This window comes from Berghia stephanieae, chromosome 11 (assembly GCF_034508935.2).
Source record: "Berghia stephanieae isolate SIO BIC M18660-M18661 chromosome 11, UCSD_Bste_1.3, whole genome shotgun sequence".
In the NCBI taxonomy this organism is placed as follows: domain Eukaryota; kingdom Metazoa; phylum Mollusca; class Gastropoda; order Nudibranchia; family Aeolidiidae; genus Berghia; species Berghia stephanieae.
Window position 1 is genome coordinate 16603216 of NC_088370.1, and position 21243 is coordinate 16624458.

Consider the following 21243-nt stretch of genomic DNA (forward strand, 5'->3'; position numbering starts at 1 on the left):
AAATTCATTTTCACTGTTTTCATGGCACAGAAATATACAATTTTGTGATTCTTTTAGATTTGTTTTTTTTACTTCTAAAAAAGAATTTAATCATTATTTCACTTTTTGGTAAAGATAACATGGTCTAGGCATAGTTTTGTAGAATGTATTAATATCTGACGGTAGCCATCGTAAAATTATTGCCTGACATTGACCAAAAAATGACGTCAAAAGACAAGTCTTTGGCAGCAAAAGAAAACAAATCCTGAGTTGTATTCAATAGTTCAACAATTGAATCACTTGTTTCCTTGAGCTCTGCTAACGACCACTGGCTAGACGCTGCGCAAACTAAAAAATTACGTCTCTCTATAAGTCCTAGAGGGATCTTATGTCAGGCTATAGGTAACTTTACGATGGCTGCGATATGACCGTGGCCATCGTTAAGTTATAGCCTGACACTGAAACCCAAAAAGACTGGCATTTTGACGTCATTATTTGGTTTTTGAGCACAGTAGTGCTCATGGAAACAAGTGGTCTCATCGGTGGAACTATTGAATACAACTCACGATTTGTTTTCTTTTGTGGCCAAAGACTGGCATTTTGACCCTCATTTTTTGGTCAGCATCAGGCTATAAGTTTACGATGGCTACGATCTGACCTACTGGTTCAATCTGATACTATAGTCTATAGTGGGATTCAAGGGGTAGAATAAAATGTGTTTTAAGTCAACTGTAATAATCAAATGATAAAATGAAAAGGTTTTAATTTTTGCAGCTCAAGAAACTATAATTAATAAGGCAGAGAAGTCTTGACGTCAAACCTCTCTTGTTCAGGTTCAAAACTCATCGGAAGTGTGTAATTAGTCACCCGGATTGAATAGTGAAAAATGAAGAGGATACATATTGAATCATAAGGTAGCATCATTATATCAGTAGCAGAATGACCCTCACCTTGGCAAAGACTCTCAAACCTGGGACCTCTCAATGTCTTCCTGGGTCGCGGGTTTTAGGGTTTTGTTGTTTTCTTTTCCAAGATGGGGGTCACTTAAATCGAGTGGTAGTTGAAGAAAGAGTGTTCTGACGCATTTTTTAAACCCTCTCCTTACCAACCATATGAAAATCGTCACATTCGTTACGATCCAACCAGCACTTTTATCATTCAGATATCTTTTGTAAATCACACAATTTAAAGAAAAATGTTTTATTATAGCTATAAAAATGTGACAACACTGTGTTGTAGATTTCATTTTGCTGATCATTATTATGCATAGAATGTATTTGTTTCTTTTCTGTTTGAGTAAGAAAAATCGATTTCTTTGTGTTGGGTGGGTGTAACATTTTGGGGAATATTTTGAAAATGCCTGGTAGGGAGAGGGTTAAATATGTGTCTTTCACAACAGTTACACAACAGTTAACCCTCTCCTGCCTTACCAGCCATTTTCCCCATAACTTCACAGCCAACTAAACAAAAAAAAAGATTTTTATCACTCAACACAATAGCAGTATAAGTTTTTGCGATAAATAATTTCTTAAGCAAAACATGCTCTACAAAACACTGTTCACTTTCTTTAAATTTTATGGTGTAGAATAGAAATTTGAATAAGAAAAATGTTGGTTGTACCATAACGAATGTGACGATTTTCCTATGGTTGGTAAGGAGAGGTTTAACTGATTTATATTACCATCAGATTCAGATTTATTTGTGTCTACTGCATAAAACCAGATTGAGAGATTTGTTTACACCAGAGCTGCCAACTTGAAATTTCAGAAATTCGTAGTTTCCAAAGAAGAAAAATAAGAAAAACTATAGTAAAAAATAGCTTTACAAATTATGATTTTCCCCTCAGTTTATTCAATTAATGCTCCAAAGTCCTATATAAGTTATATATATTATATATATATATATATATATATATATATATATACTAGAGAGAGATAGAGAGAGAGAGAGAGAGAGAGAGAGAGAGAGAGAGAGATAGAAAGATAGAAGAGAGAGAGAGAGAGAGAGAGAGAGAGAGAGAGAGAGAGAGAGAGAGAGAGAGAGAGGGGTTTAGGGGCAGCGTGGCTCAGCGGTCTTTGCTTCATACCCGAAAAGTACCGAGTTCAATCACCCGCGGCTACGCTGTGTGGCCTTGAGCAAGTCACCTGCGCGCAAGCTTCACTTTGTGGCGCTGCACTGTGGCTAACGCCTGGGTTATTCCAGTCTTCTCTTAGGATAGACCCGAAAGACAAATTTTCCCTGTGGGATGAATAAAGGGGATTTTTTTCCAGAATGACACTTTCCTTTTCAGTATAATTTTCGAGTCAAAAACACATTTAATTGCAGCTCTGCAGTCGGGGCCAAAATTCGTAATGCTACGAAGTTTTCCTAATTTTATGTAGGTCTGGTATAATGTAAAGTTTTTTTTTTTAATGCACACATGCTATCAACTGAATGTTAAAGCTTACATTGCAGTGAGATTTTTGGATTATGACTAATTATTTCACACATTGAATAGTATGTCATACCTAGGGTTAATCTTAACTCACTCAATCAGAGTTTCTCTCAAATTAAAAAGTATTAATGTGATGTCTCAAAACGTATTATGTCTCGTTTTAACAATTTAATGTTAACTGGGCAATAAAAATTGTGGCATTACTAAAATTGTATCCATTTTTGTAAAATACAATTTATATGTTTTCATTTTCAACATCTACCCAACCACTTAATACCTTTGAGGCAAATCATAAATGACATGTCATGATGTTTATGATCTACATTAACATGCAAAAAAAAAAAAAAACACATTACTTTGATACTACGCCTATGATATGTTTCATTAAAAAATGTATTAAATAGGCATGGTGTAAAATTTACCCCGGGTAAACTACGGATATAGTCGGTGTTAGGGTTGAGTGAGTTAAGCTTATGATTCAATTTTTAAGCTTCGCTGACACAATTTGTATTAAAGTAAATGCCTTTATTGAGAAGAGATCGAGTATGTGTTTTTGTTTCTTTAACTCTCTCCTTATCAGCCATTTTCAGGATTTCCCCCAAAACTTCACACCAAACTAACACAAAAATAGATTTATTATCACTCAAACATAATAGCAGTAAAATTCTTGCAATACATAATTTTTTTTTAGCAAAACATGCTCTGCAACACACTGTTCATTTTCTTTAAATTTTATGATGTACAAGAGAAATTTGAATAAGATTTGGTTGTATCGTAATGTATGTGACAATTTTCCTTTAGTTGGTAAGGAGAGGGTTAACTTCAAAAGATGTTTATTTCTTTATCTGATTATTTGTGATTGACGCGCAATGATTTACAGGTCAGATAACCCAACTTGATATGGCCTCATTGTTGTATTGGTAATTAATTCTCTCAAACTAACGCTATATGCTCACCATACCTGCAAACGGTAGTATGTCGGGACGCAGAAAAAATAAACATGTAGGAAGAGACATGACGGCTGTTAAGCGATTTCTACTTTTTTTTCGCACTAAGACTGCGTTGTTAACGGCCAGGTATTCATTTGACAGCTGAGTAAGGTGGAAGGATGTTAGTAAACTTCAAAAGATGTCAATTTCTTTATCTGATTAATTGTGATTGACGCGCAATAATTTACAGGTCTGATAACCCAACTTCTTATGGCCACATTGTTATATTGGTAATCAATTCTCTCAAACTAACGCAAAATGTTCTCCATTACACCAGTGTGCGACTATGTGGTCTAGTGCTATGACACTCGCTTTCGGATCGGGATGTCCTGGGTTCGAACCTCGCGCTCGGCGCATAGTTGAGTCCTTGGACAAGGCTCTTTACGCACATTCTCTCATCGTGTAAAATGAGTACCTGGCCATTAACAGCGTTGTCTTAGTCCGAAAAATTGTAATGTCGCCTAACAGGCGTCATGTCCCGTCCTACATGTTAAATGTTGCTGTTGACCATGGACCCCTTGTAAAGCGCTTTGAGCACATTTAGTGGATATTTTCCAATGGTAAATCAAGGTCATAATTGCATTCGGTTATCGGACCTGCAAATGCTAGTATGTCGGGATGAATACGACTCAGAAAAAAAATAACATGTGGGACTAGACATGACGCCTGTTAGGCGTATTACTTTTTTTTCGCACTGAGTCAACGCTGTTAACGGCCAGGTATTCATTTGACAACTGAGTAAGGTAAAAGAATATGAGTGAAGAGACTACTGCAAGGACTCAAATATGAGACGTGCAGGATGGGACAGGACTTTGACTTTTGCTTCTTGGCTCCTGGCGGAGCATTGGGCCTCAACAGCACTCTTCCATCTTCTTCTGTCCTTGGCACAAACCTTTGCCTCACTCCGGCTAAGATCGGAGACGCACAAATCTTGGTGAAGGTTTCTCTTCCAAGTCTGTTTTGGACGACCCCGTTTCCTCTTGCCCTGTGGGTTCCATTCGAGAGCCTGCTTGGGTATATTACAGGGCTCTTTCCGCAGGGTACGGCCAACCAATTGCCACTTTCTGCGTCTGACCTGAATATCCATTTGCTCTTGGTTTGTTTTTGTCCAAAGGTCAGCATTTGGCACTGTGTCAAACCATTTCAACATGAGGATTTGTCCAAGACAGCGATTGACAAAAGTTTGTATCTTGGCCGATGTGGTGAATGTTGTTCGCGAAGTCTCTGACCCATAGAGCCGGACTGCTTTAACATTAGTGTTAAATGTTTTAAGCTTCGTGTTTGTGGATATGCTGGACGCTTTCCGTATTGGCCTCAATATTGCAAAGACTTGGCGCGCTTTCTTGGTTCTAGAGATGATGTCTTCATCAATTCCACCCGACTGACTGATTTTGCTGCCAAAGTATGTAAATTACCCGACATCTTCTATTGCTGTTCTGGAGATGGTGATTCCTGATTCTTATTTGGCAGTTAAGCCCAGTAGTTTTGTCTTCTCTTCAAAAATCTTGAGACCAACTCACTCCATGGGCCCTGGAATTAATGCCCCTTTCAGGCGTTGGGTTACAAAATAAATCTGTTTTTGTCTATTAGCATGTGACATTATGTCAATCGCATTCGGACTTGTGGATTCCTGGGTCGAGACCCGAAATCGAGTTCTTGGTAAAGGCACTTTACTCACATTTTCTCGTCACACTCATGTGTAAAATGAGTACCTGGCCGATAACAGCGTCGTTTCTATGGAACGCCCAATTGTAATATCGCCTTACAGTGCAGGCTTCCTATATCATCCTATATATTCAGACATGCCTACTTAAAATTTTAAAAATTCTTAGTTTTTAAGAGATAAAAATTTAGTCGTTATTGTTCACTTCATAGATCAACAGTTCACATTCATGTAGCCTGGCATCAACTTTCATTTTTATAAGTTTTAATGACTATGAGATGCTCATGAAGTTCTGATAATGGAACCCTAATTTCGTTATTCTACGATTTCTTCGTAGTAGTAGACGGGTCTGTATATTATGTCTCCAATCAGGACCTGGGCAAAACCAAAGCTCTTTACACACGTTACCCCACTCAACTCAGGTGTGAACGAGCATTGGCTATAGACAGTGAGAGTATCAGTACAAAGAAAAAGACATAATTTTTAGAAAGCGCAATATCCACTAAACGTGCACAAAATCGCATTACAAGGTCCTTGGCCAGCTGTAACATGTAGGACGAGACATGACGCCTGTAAGGCGATATTACAATTTTTTGGACAGAGACAACGCTGTTAACGGCCAATACTCATTTTACACCTGAGTACGTTAAGATAACGTGAGTAAAGAGCCTTTTCCAAGTACTCAACTACGCCCCGAGCGAGGCTCGGACCAGGACCTTCCTATCCGAAAGCAAGTTTCATACCATTAGACTACATAGCCGCACACACAAAAATAGGCAACTTGTTCTATTATTCATATTTACACAAAATTTAGCTTGCTGAGGGAATCTTTGACGTGTTGAAAGGCACACTTCGGATGAGTTGATTTATTTTTTTTGGTGTTCCTTTGGACGTCAACTACTCCAGAGTATTCTTGGTAAGGGAATCTTTGAAGTGATCAAAGGCACACCTATGAATACTTTGAAATCCTCCTTATAAATGAATATCATACTCAATTTACTCTCATTATTGGTTTGTATTGGGCTCTAATGTGGTCTCTAAATTGAAGACCATTCTCCCAAAACTTAATAAGTCGACTTTTTCAACTTTTTGATATTTTCCGTCCATGAACTAAATTAAAACCTAAACGATATTTTAAACGGGAGCGAGTTAAACACGCACAAGATGAACTGAACAAGGGTCTTTTGGGTCTTTTAAGTCGATCTTCGGATGAGTCGATGTTTTTAGTGGTCCCTTGGACATCAACTTACCCAGGGTATACTGCAAATATATAAAAAAAAGTGACCCACCGACGTCGGAATGACTTATGTGCTGAAAATTGAATTTATAACCAAAAATATTGGACTTCGATTGAGTTGATATTATGTTTTATTGATGAGAATGAATATAAAATCTCTGAGTTCTATAAAAAGGAGGGGGTGGGTCACAAAGGATTATAAGATAAACCCAAATCAAGAAGAACAAAAAACAAAAAAAAAAAAAGAAACCAACGTAAAAGCAGTGAAACCATAACTTCGTGTTATTTGGGTGATCTTCCCCTTGGGGCGGTAGTGTATTTGAAAAAAAAAGAAGTAATTTTGTTTTGGAAAATCAGAAACACAGGGAAATGATAAGAAAAATATTAATTTAAAATAAAACAACCAATCGACCGAGAGACTGATTCCATTTAATTTGCATTTCATGACACACCACGTAAAAAAGGGAGAGCAACTTGTATCAATAGTTATAGAACAAACTCTGTACAGTAATGAAAATAGTGAGATCGATATTAATATTAATAATAATAATAATAATAATAATAATAATAATAATAATAATAATAATAATAATAATAATAATAATAATAATAATAATATATAATAATAATAACAATTATAATAATATTGATAATAATATATAATAAATAATAATAATAATAATAATAATAATAATAATAATAATAATGAAATAAATAATAATAATAATAATAATAATAATAATAATAACAATTATAATAATATTGATAATAATATATAATAATAATAAATAATAATAATAATAATAATAATAATAATAATAATAATAATAATAATAATAATTAATAATATAATACAACAACAACAATAATAATAATAATAATAATAATAATAATAATAATAATAATAATAATAATAATAATAATAATAATAATAATAATAAATACTGTAAAAACAATATTATGTTTAACAGTGCTTATTAGGATACCAAATTGTTGTAATTATTAGATGTAGACCAACAAAGGTCGCTTATTACCGAGACGATTTAGACTGGAAATAATAAAAAAATCCAACAACAACAAAAATAGAAACAAAAACATTTATTTACATGACGTTTACTACTACAATAATGATCGTAAATAACTCAGCATATGCATGCCTATCTTATTTTGAAACATTTTGGAATCCGTACACTACAACCGAAATCAGTAATATCAAATGCAGAACTTAATCTAAAATTTTGAGTTTAAGTCAACCTCTTTTTAAACAATCTTATTTTAGTTCTTATGACATTATTCAAAACACTCGTTTAATTTTTATAAACGTCTGAATTAGCTTCAATTGTATGCAATGACAGACACCAAACAATGCAATTTACTTCATGTATTAAAAAAAATATTAGTTGCCTGACGATGATGCTGGTAACATTTCGTTCTCCTTTGTCGAGATAGGCTTTTATCATTTGTATCTATATTGCTTGTGATGTTTTACTGAGCAGGAGAAAATAGATGTCTCTTAATTTCTTTCCCTATCACGAGCTAGTTTTTTAATCCTCTCCTTACTACCCATCACAAAATCGTCACATTCATTACGATGTATCCAACAATTTTCTTATACTGATTTCTTTTGTTATAGTTAAGATATAAAAACTCGACACTTTGTTGCAGAGCTCATTTTATTTTCTGAACAGGATATAGAATATAGGTCCTACTCGTGACTATCTGTTTGAAAAATCTACCTTTGTGTTGGATAAGTATGAAGTTTCGGGTATAATTCTGAAAATAGCTGGTAAGGAGAGAGTTAAGTGTATATTTTAAGAACGACAGCCAGCACGGGAACCAGGCGGCCATCTCGCAGGGTCGTATGTGCACAATCTCTCTACGATGTCCTGTACCTGTTGACTGTTGCACTTGTTGATCTTACACAGGCTGGTACGATTAGGTTCTGTCAGGGCACTGGGCACAACTCCTCTAGATTCTGGTGGTGTCCTGTTTTGGGATTTATGGAGGTCGATGGAGGATATTGAGGAAGGTTGAGGGAATCGTTGAAAGGGGTAAGAGATGGGAGAGAGAGAGAGAGAGAGAGAGAGAAGCAAGCGAGAGAGATAGAGAAGAGAAGAGAGAAAGAAGAACGTCGGGTTAGGTTGTTAGAAAAAAGTAATTAATGGGTTTAGACAGTAATAATGAAAGCTTTAATAAAAAATATTAAAAAAAAAAAAAAAACCAAAAAAAAAAAAACAAACCAAACAAATAAAGATAGAAATAAACACAGGAAAACAAAAAGTTCAAAACAAAAGAATACCAATAACAAAAAATCCTATCAAAATAATTTTCTCTTTTTAATTCAATTAACAAAATGCGTTTATAAATAGCGCAATATATTTGACCGAGCACATCAAATGGATGAACCGAATGCTGAAAATTGAATTTTAACCTATCCTTATTATTCTTTTTTCTTTTTTTTTCTCACTTTTCATCAAATTGTATGAATTATTGGCGAAAGCCTAAGATTAAATAAACTTTAAACTTTAAACATATAAAATTTAAATAAAGCTAAATGTCATGAATTAAAGGAATAGCTTTTGTTTTTTAAACCTTGAAATAAAATATTTTTCCTATTATTTGGTCTCTATTCTCAATATTCGTCATTTCGTAAAATATTATTTCAACAAAAAATTAATTTAAACTAATTTAAAACTACAGAGTGGTCTTTCACAACAAACTCCTATCACGGTTGTGGTTGCTTGGGTAATCATTTTATACCTGAGTACGGTGGAAGAAAGTGTGTTTTGTGCGGCTATGTAGTCTTGTGGTATGACAATCGCTTTCGGATCGGAAGTCGTGAGTTCGAGCCTCTCGCTCGGCCTTAGTTGAGTCCTTGGAAAAGGCTCATTACCCATTCTCTCACAGTGCTCAGATGTGAAAATAAGTACCTGCCCTTAGATTACGCATTGTCTCGTCGGGAAAAAAATAGTGTATTATGGGCCTAATAGGGATCAGTCTCGTGTTAACATGTCACGTGCTGCAAGTGGTTAGGAGGACCCTTGTAAAGCGCTTTGAGCACTTTTGTGGAATATTGCTCTAATCAAAAATCAAGTTTCAAGTAAAGAAATTTATGAGGACTCCATTTTGCGCTATCAAGAGCAGAACTCGAACCAAAGACCTACTGCTTCAAAGGCGAGTGTCATGCCATTAGACCACAAAGCCACGCAACAATCTTAAGCTCGAGATGGAGCTTTTATATAGCGCAATATCCACAAAACGTACTCAAAGCGCTTACAACAATCACTGACAAATAGCAACACGTAACAAGTAGTTAAGAGCATGACGCCTGTTAGGCGACATTACTATTTTTTTCCGACAGGACAACGCTGTAAAAGCCAGGATACCATTTTACAAAAAGTACAATGATAGAATGTGAGTAAAGAGCCTTTTCCAAGACCATATGTCGGTGAGAGAGACGAACCAGGATTTTCCGATCCGAAAGCTAGTGTCATACCACTAGACCACACAGCCGCACACTCTAATTTAAATTTAAATCTTAAATTGAGCTTTTATATAAATTAAATTGAGCTTATTTATAAGTCAATATCCATAAGCGTGCCACAAACGCTTTAACCATAATAATACAATTTTAAAGACAAAAGGTTTCTCAAATTTAATATTATGGTATTTTTTGAATTCTGGGATCTATAAAAAAAAATAAATGATTTAAGAGTGTGTATTTTTGGAATCTACATCTGTTCCCTATAAAAATGAAATCATAAAACTATACATCAATTCAAGAATGCTATCTAGCAGTTAACAGCGTTTTCTGTTACATGTTTTATGTCTCTTGTTAAACGTTATTGTTAGCCAAGGTGTCCTTGTAAAAGACCATTCTGCACATTAAGGGGATATTGCGCTACATCTAAAATCTAAAGTTTTCTGATAGGATTTTGATTAGTTACGGTCAGTCCCGTGTTGAAGAGTGTCTGGTTTATCAAATAGAATATAAGTCACTCTCTTGTGCGGATATGTGGTCTAATGGTATGACACTCGCTTTGGATCGGAAGGTCCTGGGTTCAGGTCTCACTCGGCGCATAGTTGAGTCCTTGGACAAGGCTGTTTACTCACATTCTCTTATCGTACTCAGGTGTAAAATGAGCACCTGGCCGTAAACAGCGTTGTTTATGTCCGAAAAAATTGTAATGTCTTCTAACAGCGTCATGTCTCGTTCTACATGTTACGTGTTGCTCTTTGTCAGGGACCCCTTGTAAAGCGCTTTGAGCACGTTTAGTGGATATTGCTCTATATAAAAGCTCAATTTTAAAAATGTTTGACTAGTAGTAAGTAATAACGGTATGCCGCTCAGAAATAAACACGTATTGAAAATTTTGTCCAGAAAACTTCTTCAAAAATAGATCGATTAAAATTAAAATCACCATCTTGCCAAAATAACTGAAACACGGGACTTCTATGGCAGCAATGGCCAGATCTCCAGAGAGAAAAAAGAAAACGTGACTGGCCCAAAGCTACCTGACGGAGAAAGAAATGCTGCAAGTTGGGGGGGGGGGGACTTGTGACCAGGTGAGGAACATCGTCATTAACACACTCAACACTAACACCGTTGTTTACCCTGTTACTTTTACCCCATTTATTTATTACATATTTCTTGAAACAAATCATAGGCGTAGTATCAAAGCTAATGGTTTTCTTTTATAAAATAAAACTATCTATGCACATGCTCATTTTTAATACATTTTTCCAATTTTGAAAAGTAGAAAAAATCTCTAGGATTGAGTGAGTTAACAGGACAGACCAAGAGACAACTCGTGGGAGGTAGCTTGCTCACTGCCGCACATCCCGGAGGTTAGTCGACCATTGTGCAGATTAAGAGGATATTGCTCCATATAAAAAATCTAAAGTTTTCTGATAGGATTTTGATTAGTTACGGTCGGTCCCGTGTTGAAGAGTGTCTGGTTTATCAAATAGAATATAAATCACTCTCTTGTGCACAAAACGCAAGAAGCCTGGTGCGAGGAATGGAAAAAGAATAAGCCAACAGGAGAGGAACTAATTGAAGATCCCTGTAAAAGTCTCCCAGGTCTATAGGATCAACCAAGAAAATACTGGGTAGCTGCAAAACATACAAAAACAGCTGCCAACATGTATAAATGGGGGCTCCAAGAATTACCAACGTGCCCAAAGTGCAACCAAGCACCACAAGATGCAAACCACCTCGTACTAGATTGCCCAGAGATAAAACTGGAAGGGGGATTTGAAACCATCAACAAAATTTGATAATATGATGATGACTTCCGAACCTGGATTGATACCTTGAACATAGAAGTGTAGCCGAACGATACTACTACTACTCTCTTGTCGTATGACACTCGGTTAGTCGCACTCAGTACCTTTTCAGATATTATGATCTTCACACTAAATCTATAATATCATTTTAATTACTCGATACTTACTTTTCGGGATTGTACTTGGCCAGTCTCTTCACAATAGCATCCAGTTCTTCCTCGGTGTATTTTTTCTTGTAGATAACAGGTTTCTCAAATTTGATATGGTATCCTTTGGACTCAGGGACCTGTAGATTACACAATTGTTTTTTTTATATGTGATCATTTGTCTCGAAACGGTATTATGTCGGGATGAATTGGACCCCGAAAAGTGACTTTGGAATTAAATTGATAATAAATACCAATGTTTGAGCTTTTACATTGTGAAAAATTGTCTTCATTCTCTTACATAACAAATCGAAACAATCCCCAAGTTTCATGTTCTTGTCAATAAATTCAATATTTGCACCCGACATAATACCGTTTAGAGACGGTGGGTCACATATTGTATTGTTTTCGTGAGGATACCATGTGTCTCAAAAGAGAGAGGAACGGAGAGAGAGAGAAAAAAGAGAGAGACAGAGAGAGAATGAGAGAGAGGGGAGGGGGAGGGAGAAAGCGACATTGAGAAGAAATGCAAACCGAGATCAAACACATATAAATCAAGCACAAGAGAAGGGGACAAGGGGAGGGGTGAGGGAGGTGATATTAAAGAGTTCCAGACGGAGATTCCTTTAGGCACCTCTAGTGAATGAGTTAGGAGTGTCTTTTTTCTTGTAGATAACAGGTTTTCAAATTTGATATGACATCCTTTGAACTCTGGGACCTGTAATAATAAGTAATGATTTAAGAGTGTGTTTTTCTTGGAATCTATATCTGATCGGTAAGGAGAGAGTTAAAGATAGCGTACTGCACTAACAATAAAAAGAAGAAGATGGCGATGGCTGTGTCATGTGGCAGAAATGTACTGGATTGCAGATGGGAAGAGAAAGCGGGGGAGACCCGAAGAAACCAGGCGAAGGACCATGGAAAAATAAATAAAGGAAGCAGTCATGTCCAGGAATACAGCCACTGCAAAAGCAGTCGACCGCAAAAAAATGGAGATGTCTGGTGGATGCCCTATGTGACTCAAGGTCCGAAGAGGTTAAGTAATTTTGTAAGTAGCAACCCCACCTCCCCCACCCCAACCTCACCACCACCCTGGTATAAAACATAAATTTTGGGGGGCGATGAAACACAAATATCAATGAACTGACAAAAAAAAAAAGCACACACACACACACACAAACCAAAATTAGAATAAAAATATCTCAGCATGTGGTCAATTCGTGAAACCCGAGACTTCAAAGAAGTGTCTTTTACCTTCTCCGGGTCGTAGGTTGACAACCTGTCGACGATACGGTTGACGTCAGACGGGGTGTAGCGACGTCCAGGGAACACGGGGACCTGATACGCCTCCACGGATCGTGTGAACTTGGGGAGGTTGGGCATGTCCAACTGGCTGGAGTCGGCCTCGTAGATCTGTCCGTAGTAGATGATCAAGGATATAAGAGAACGAATCAAAATGCCAATCATAATCATATTAACAATAATAGTAATTGTAATGATGATGATAATAATAATAATGATGATGATGATAATAATAAATAATAATAATAATAATAATAATAATAATAAAATAATAATAATAATAATAATAATAATAATAATAATAATAATAATAATAATAATAATAATAATAATAATAATAATATGAATGATGATGATGATGATAATAAAGAATAATAATAATAATAATAATAATAATAATAATAAATAATAGATAGATAGATGATATAATGAAAATAATAATAATAATAATAATAATAATAATAATAATAATAATAATAATAATAAAAGTAAGAAGAAGAAGAAGAAGAAGAAGAAGAAGAAGAAGAAGAAGAAGAAGAAGAAGAAGAAGAAGAAGAAGAAGAAGAAGAACAACAACAACAACAATAACATAAAAAACAATAACAAAATAGCTTCCAGCAACAAAACCAAAAACATATACAACAGCAGCAGCAACAGTACCCAGTAACCAGTACCAAAGAGAAGGATAATCATATAATATCATAATACCTCTTTCAATAGACCTGCATAGTTAGCGGACTTTGCCCTGTTGAATCTGGGCAGGAGCCTTGCGGACATCCGCTGTCTGTAGAGGATACGTCTCGCTGCCATCAGGTAGTCCTCAGCATCATGGGATACGTTTGGTAGGAGAAGCTTGGGAACGTTCTGGAAGACGTGTGCAAATGGAATGAAGTTGACGTCACTCAGCTCTTTGTTACTGTTCATAGACAATTATTGTAATGACTAGTTTTCACTAAATCCTATCAATCGGCCTATAGATAGTTCGAAGATGACGTCACTCAGGTCTTTGTTATTGTTTTGTGCCATCCGAGTTTATGAGTAATGCTTACTGAACTGTATTAACCTGACTATAAGCGATCATGGTTACACATAGTTTTGTGTATTGGTCCGTTATACTTCCGGATGGCAAAGTTGTGATTCCTCAGCCAAGCGCATACTATCTATAGATAGTTCCTGAAAACTTTCTGTTTTAGCTCTACCTGAATTTCTTGTTGCTGTATTATTATTATTTTCTTCTTCTTCTTCTATATCTATCTCTGTCAGTTTTTCTATTGAAATGCGCAAACACACACACACACACACACACACACACACACACGACATGCACGCACACATCATGCCGACCTTCGTGACCAAACAAAGCGAGGGCATCTCAATGGCGGACAAGCGCATGTGATCATTTCGACCAATCTGAATCTCTTATTTTGTAAGGTTGTTAGGGAAAATGCTGGTCTAGTTTACAGTTTTTAAAGTTCATTATTGGTTGAACGATGCAACTGCCGATTCAGCCATGCATTATCTGAGATAGATAAAGACATGCCCTTTGCTGTGATATCTTACATGTTATTGGTCGAGGCAAAGACTCAGTATTATTAGGCCTTGGAAATAGTGGCTATCTGAGAGAATGGTAACTCTCGTGTTGAATGCGTCACTGATAGTTGCATTTTACAACTTAAAATTATACAACCTATCGCAAATGTTTATGTTGAATTATTATGTTTTCATGTAGAAAAATGATTGTAGTTTCTGGAATTACCAAAAACTGAAATTTGATTATTTTGACAATTTTCACTTTAAAACCGATTTTCTTCGTTTTCCAAATCCCGACTTATTACCGCTTCGAGGCGTAGGGTCACATTTGTACCCATCTTTAGAAACAGTGCGCTATTCGCGCAGTTTACTTTGTTTATGTCATTCAATATACCGCCAGCCACACTTTTCTTCCGGGTTTTCTTGATTAACAAGAAGGAGAATGTGAGAAAGGGAAGAATACTGATCGATAACATCAGAAAGAAAACGTGCTCAAGAGCACAAGCCACGATGGATCATGATGAAATAAGCAATATATTCTAATTTGCGTCTTACCCTGTGCATTGTAGCTTGCATGCCTCGCTTTGGAGAAGGAAGAACCCAATTTAGATGACGCACATCCGGTTTGACTTGGCTATAGTCAAAGACGGGTGCAGGGCTTTGACCCTCCTCCTTGGGGGAAGTGGCCATCTTTGTAAGGCGTAACCTTACGCTGAAAAGGGGTGGGGGGGGGGGATATAAAGTAAATAAATGTTTTATCAATGTGTGTGTATGTGTGTGTGTGGGGGGGGGAGGGTGTGTGTGTTTAAATATTGAGCTTTTAAATATAGCGCAATATCCACTAATTGTGCTCAAAGCGCTTTACAAGGGGTCCCTTACCAACAGCAACACGTTACATGAATGAAACATGACGCCTGTTAGGCGATATTATAATTTTTCGGACAGAGACAACGCTGTTAACGGTCAGGTACTCATTTTACACCTGATTACGGTGAGGGAATCTGAGTAAAGAGTATTTTCCAAGGACTCAACTATGCACCGAGCGAGGGTCGAACCCAGGACCTTCCGTTTATATGTGTGTTTACTAGTTAAAGGTCTTTGCAACACTTCGAGGTCATATAATATATATACTTCGGACGAGGAGATTAGTGGTTTAGTATAATAATTGTTAAATATTGTTTTCCAAATTCTATGACAATTTATGAAAAAGCAGATTAATTAAAAATATAAACAAGTCTTACCAAAAGTAAAATCTGCTGTTTGTAAAAACCTTTCATTTGAGACAAATTAACAAGTGAAAACTGAAATCAACCTTTATAAAACAAAAAATAAAGAAAGAAGAAGAATATCAGGGATAAAGAAAATTAATGCAGTTTCAAATAAAGCAATATCTATAATGTTATTGAAATATGCTCAGCGAATTTTTAAAAAGGAATACAAAACAGAAATAAATAAGTGAAAATTATTATTATTATTATTATTATTATTATTATTATTATTATTATTATTATTATTATTATTATTATTATTATTATTATTATTATTATTATTATTATTATTATATATCATTATTATTTATTATGTATATTATTATTATTAATTATTATTATTATTATTATTATTATTATTATTATTATATTAATTATATATTATGTAGTAGTAGTAGTAGTAGTTAGTAGTAGTAGTAGTAGTAGTAGTAGTAGAGTAGTAGTAGTAGTAGTAGTAGTAGTAAGTAGTAGTAGTAGTAGTAGTAGTAGTAGTAGTAGTAGTAGTAGTAGTAGTAGTAGTAGTAGTAGTAGTAGTAGTAGTAGAGTAGTAGTAGTAGTAGTAGTAGTAGTAGAGTAGTAGGTAGTAGTAGTAGTAGAGTAGTAGTAGTAGTAGTAGTAGTGTAGTAGTAGACACAGTAGTAGTAGTAGTAGTAGTATATACTATATATATAATAATACACTACTACTACTACTACTACTACTACTACTACATACTAATAATATAATAATAATAATAATAATAATAATAATAATAATAATAATAATAATAATAATAATAATAATAATAATAATAATAATAATATAATAATAATAATATATAGATCCTATATTTCATTCTTTTCTGAAATTGTAAAACAGACATGACAAAGAAAAGAGGTGGATTTAAGTATTGACATTAAAAATACTGTGTATTAAATAACCTATAAATACCTCAAAATAAATTAAATAAGAATGTATCTAGTACATGCAGTATAGTGAATATCATATTGATATATAGATATCGATCATATGTAGACTTTATAGAATAAAAATAAATTTGATAATTGATTTAAGGGTAGTTTATATTTAGTATAACAATCTCAATTATTTCACTGCAGATGTTGGGGAAATAAAAATGGTGTCGAAATAGATCAGTTATTGAGTATCTACATAATCGTTACGCTAAAATGATCTATAAGATTGTAAACCCTATCTACAACTAAGGACAACAAAATCGATATAAATAGTACTATAGAGGTTTATAATTCTTGCATATTGAACAATCTGATGCTTGTCGGGAGAAACGAACGTATATGTCTTTCGCATTTGGTTTTGATGGAGAGATCCGTATCACTTCTAATAGATGCTGTGATGTATTTATTGTTAAATGTTCGGAGATAGCACCTCTCAAACAAAATATCAAAATGGTCTATTAGTATATTTTGATGCTTTTTTAAGAACGGTTTATCAGCCATCCTACCCCCCCCCCCCCCCCCCCCCCCACCTACCTAGACTGATATACAAAGAGACAACACACTTTCAATGACTGATTATTATTATTATTATCATTATTATTATTATTATTATTATTATTATTATTATTATTATTATTATTATCATTATTATTATTATTATTATTATTTATTATTATTATTATTATTATTATTATTATTATTATTATTATTATTATTGTTATTATTGTTACTATTATATCATTATTATCATTATTATTATTATTATTATTATTATGATTATGATGATGATTATTATTATTATTATTATTATTATTATTATTATTATCATATTGTATTATTGTTACTATTTATATTATTATTATTATTATATTATTATTATTATTATGAATTATATTATTATTATTATTATATTATATTATTTTATATTATTATTATTATATATTATTATTATTATTATTATTAATTTTATTATTATTATTATTATTATTATTATTATTATTATTATAATCACCATCTTTAAACAAACCCTATAGCCGGTAGTAATTGGGATTTTTTTGGGTTTTTTTCTTTTTAAAATTGACATGAATCGAACTATGTGGCTTTTGAAATTATGTGATTTTAATAAGTTTTCATTAAAACAAAACTAAACAAAACCAAAAGCAAAAGAAGTAGGTATCTACATAGTCAAGAACATTTGTCAAAAAGAAACCAGCTAAATTTTTATAAAAACATCCAAAGAAACAATTCTTCTTCTTCTAGGTTCCATGCCTGGTCCAGGCTTCGGATACTGCATGAATTATCTCTCTCCATTCCTCCTGTCTCTTGCCTTTTCAAACAGCTCTTGGATTGTTAGGCTGGTGAAGCAATTAATAATTGAAGAAACAATTAATAACTAAATAAACAACATTTTTAAACCAAACCCTGAAACTCTGGCTGTAATTCCCTTCGTGCTATGATCCAAATCAAAAATTATTGTTTCAAGCGACAGAAGCACCTTAAAAAATCCATTCAGGATTAATTAATCACTAACTACACATATAATTTCCGGACATTTAACACACACACACAGGTATAATGTAAGAATGGTGTCTGTTCAGTATGCGAGCGCTGGCTTTCTCTCTAGTTTCGTTTTGTTCTTGTGGTATACTTATATATATTTTATTTTTTGTCTTGTTTTCGTTGATGGTACCGTGTCTGGTTTTCTGAGAAATTCAAGCACTGTGGAATGAGGACAATAACTGCATGGGTGTCTGATCTTGTAACGAAGTCAAGCAATGTTGGATAAGGGCAGAAACTGGATGGATGTATGATCTATTAACGAAGTCAAGCGATGTTGGATAAGATCAGTAGCTTGGTATGTGCCTGGTGTTGTATCAAGCAATGTTTAAAAGGTTAGTATCTGGATGGGTGCATGGCTTTACACCATAGTCATGCAATGATTATTATGGTCAGTACTGATATAAAGGCCACTGGAGTCGGAACATATCTTGTTTTTTTTTATAGCGTTAAACGGACAATAGCAATCGGTTCCCTATTTTGAATAGAACACTACTCTATCGCAAAGTACTTTCTGCCAGGCTAAACGTTCTTCACAATGCCCTACATTATATTACCCCCCCCCCCCCAACACCCTGGGCCTCATAAAACTAGATTTCAATTTTATGAACTATTGTCAGTAGTCCCTCGAAGCCATCGGTCACATGGAGCAGGAGTTTATCCCGTGCTATGGCAAAGTACTTTCCGCCAAATCTAATAGACTCAGCTACCCATTCACTGATGGGTGGAAAGGGGGGGGGGGGTCGGAAAAAATATCGACTGCACCAGGGGAAAGGATCGATCATGTGAAGCGAGTGCTCTACCAACTGAGCTATCGGGACCCCCTTATTTCATGCTTGCATCCTCACTCATCCGAGTATTAATTAATGGGAGCGATCTATATTCTATTATTTTCCTCCAATCAAGTCATCTATCACATGATTTGTTGCTGTCCAACGATTGGGTACTTCTTCAGAAATGTAAACACGCTGCTTTATTCATGAAAGTTGTAAGCATACCCATGTGTCAAGCTGAATAAAATGACCAATCGTGATGTTTGATATTTCAAAAACTGTGAACACTTTGTCACTATGTGGGTCACTTTGAGCACATATTCCAATGTGACCAATGATCTCGAGCACATGGAAATGTAATATAGATTACATTATATTAGGGGCAGCGTGTCTCAGCGGTAAGGTCTTTGCTTCGTACCCGGAAGGTACCGAGTTCGATCACACACTGCCGCGCTGTGTGACCTTGAGCAAGTCACCTCGCCTTAGCTCAATTTGCGGCTCTGTACTGCCGCTGATGCCTGGGTTATTCGAGTCTTTTCTTGGAATAGACCCGAGAGAGAAAAAAAATCCCCCTATGGGAAGGATAAAGGGAACTTTATCTTATTTTTGATTATTTATTTTATATATTCTATCATATTGATTAACTTTTTGTTACAAGCGGGACAGAGTAGACAAGTGGTATAAATTTTAAATTAATGTATGATTTGTGGGGGGGGGGGGGGGGCGAAGTGGTCGATTGGTTAAGGCATTGCATTGTGGCCCGGAATGAGCCGTGTTCGAGCCCCGCTGTAGGCACTTTCGTCTTTATTCTTGAGCAAGATTATTAACCCCTAATTTGCTCACGTGGACAACATGGGTGATTCCTGTTGACATCAGACATCTTGTTTGATGAATTATCTACAATATTCCTTCGTGGAATGCCTAGGCGACGATATCTTATGATGTATGTATGATTTATATTGGAAATTGTCTGAAAATAAACCTCTGAATTGAATTGAATTGTTTAAGGCCGACGTGCACTTATTTGCAGGTCTGATAACCAAATTTCTTATGGGCTCATTTTTTTGTAATGGAAATCTCAAAAAAAAAAAATGACACAAAATTTTGTCCATTACAACAATCTTAAACGAGGCCCATAAGTGGGTTCGGATGTTAGACCTGCATGTATGTAAACGTCGTCGGTTAAGGCATTGCACTGTGACCCGGGGGGTCATGGGCTCGAGCCCCGTTTCAGGTACATTCGTTTTGTTTTGTTTTTGTTTTTTGGTGTTTTTTTGTTTGTTTTTATTTTGTTTTGTTTTGATTTGTTGTTTTTGTTTTTTGGGGTTTTTTTTTTTTTGTTTATATTTTGTTTTGTTTTGATTTTTTGGTTTTGTTTTATTTGGGTTTTTTTTTGTTTGTTTATATTTTGTTTTGTTTTGATTTTTGTTTTTGTTTTTGTTTTTTTTCCATGGGTAATACAATTATTAACACCCAATTTTGGACAATATTATATGATTCCTGTTGAAATCAGACGTTTACTATGAAGGAATATCTATATCCCTTCATGGAATACTGATGCTATGGCATCTAGCGATATCACACGGGAGGATGTAATTAATTAATTTATTTATTTATATTTGTTTGTTTCGTTTGTATATCTATTATAACACGGGATATCACACTCTGGCCATTTCTTATTGGTTCAAAACTATGCTTGACGACACTCTGCTCGCGCTCGTTTTCGGAACACAGACACTCTCCATTCCCCCGCCCTTCACCGCCTACAACAAAAATACATAGTTACATTTCCTATTATTCACTTACTCCAAACTACCTACCTACCTTAACCAACACGTCGGGACTACAGTAAGCACAGCGACAATAATTCACTTGTCAAACGTGTAAGAATAACGATTAATATAATTTGATTAGCATTCGAGACTAATCCGATTAGGCTTTCTGGCGGATTAACGATTGGATTAGCACCCTCTGACAACGCACCGACCATGTCCGACTGTTCACATGTTGAAAGTCATACAGTCTCTTTAAAGAAAGCAATCTGTTCAGTTCCTTTTGCTAGTCTATTTTTTTTCAGTTCACTTTAGCGCAATATCCAATAAACGTGCTCAAAGTGCTTTACA

General features: G+C 34.9%; 1 protein-coding gene across 1 annotated transcript; it reads right to left on the reverse strand.

Moving 5' to 3' along the window:
* Positions 1-7280: 7280 nt before the first annotated feature.
* LOC144956914 (uncharacterized) lies at positions 7281-18291 on the reverse strand. The gene is made up of 6 exons (XM_078887737.1): positions 18212-18291; positions 15125-15281; positions 13748-13903; positions 12992-13150; positions 11759-11877; positions 7281-8288 (listed from the first exon to the last, which is right to left on the reverse strand). Exons 2-6 carry the CDS (start codon positions 15257-15259, stop codon positions 8114-8116), a joined length of 744 nt encoding a protein of 247 aa, XP_078743863.1. The 5' UTR covers positions 15260-15281; positions 18212-18291; the 3' UTR covers positions 7281-8113.
* Positions 18292-21243: the final 2952 nt, after the last annotated feature.

What these genes read in the sequence shown, in the direction of transcription:
- LOC144956914 (XM_078887737.1), bottom strand. Translation starts at nt 15,259, where the DNA reads ATGGCCACTTCCCCCAAGGAGGAGGGTCAAAGCCCTGCACCCGTCTTT. An exon ending in CAACCTACGACCCGGAGAAG is followed by an intron (nt 11,878 to 12,991) that starts GTAAAAGACACT and finishes TGTAATCTACAG; the next exon opens with GTCCCTGAGTCCAAAGGATA. An exon ending in GCCAAGTACAATCCCGAAAA is followed by an intron (nt 8,289 to 11,758) that starts GTAAGTATCGAG and finishes ATCCCAAAACAG; the next exon opens with GACACCACCAGAATCTAGAG.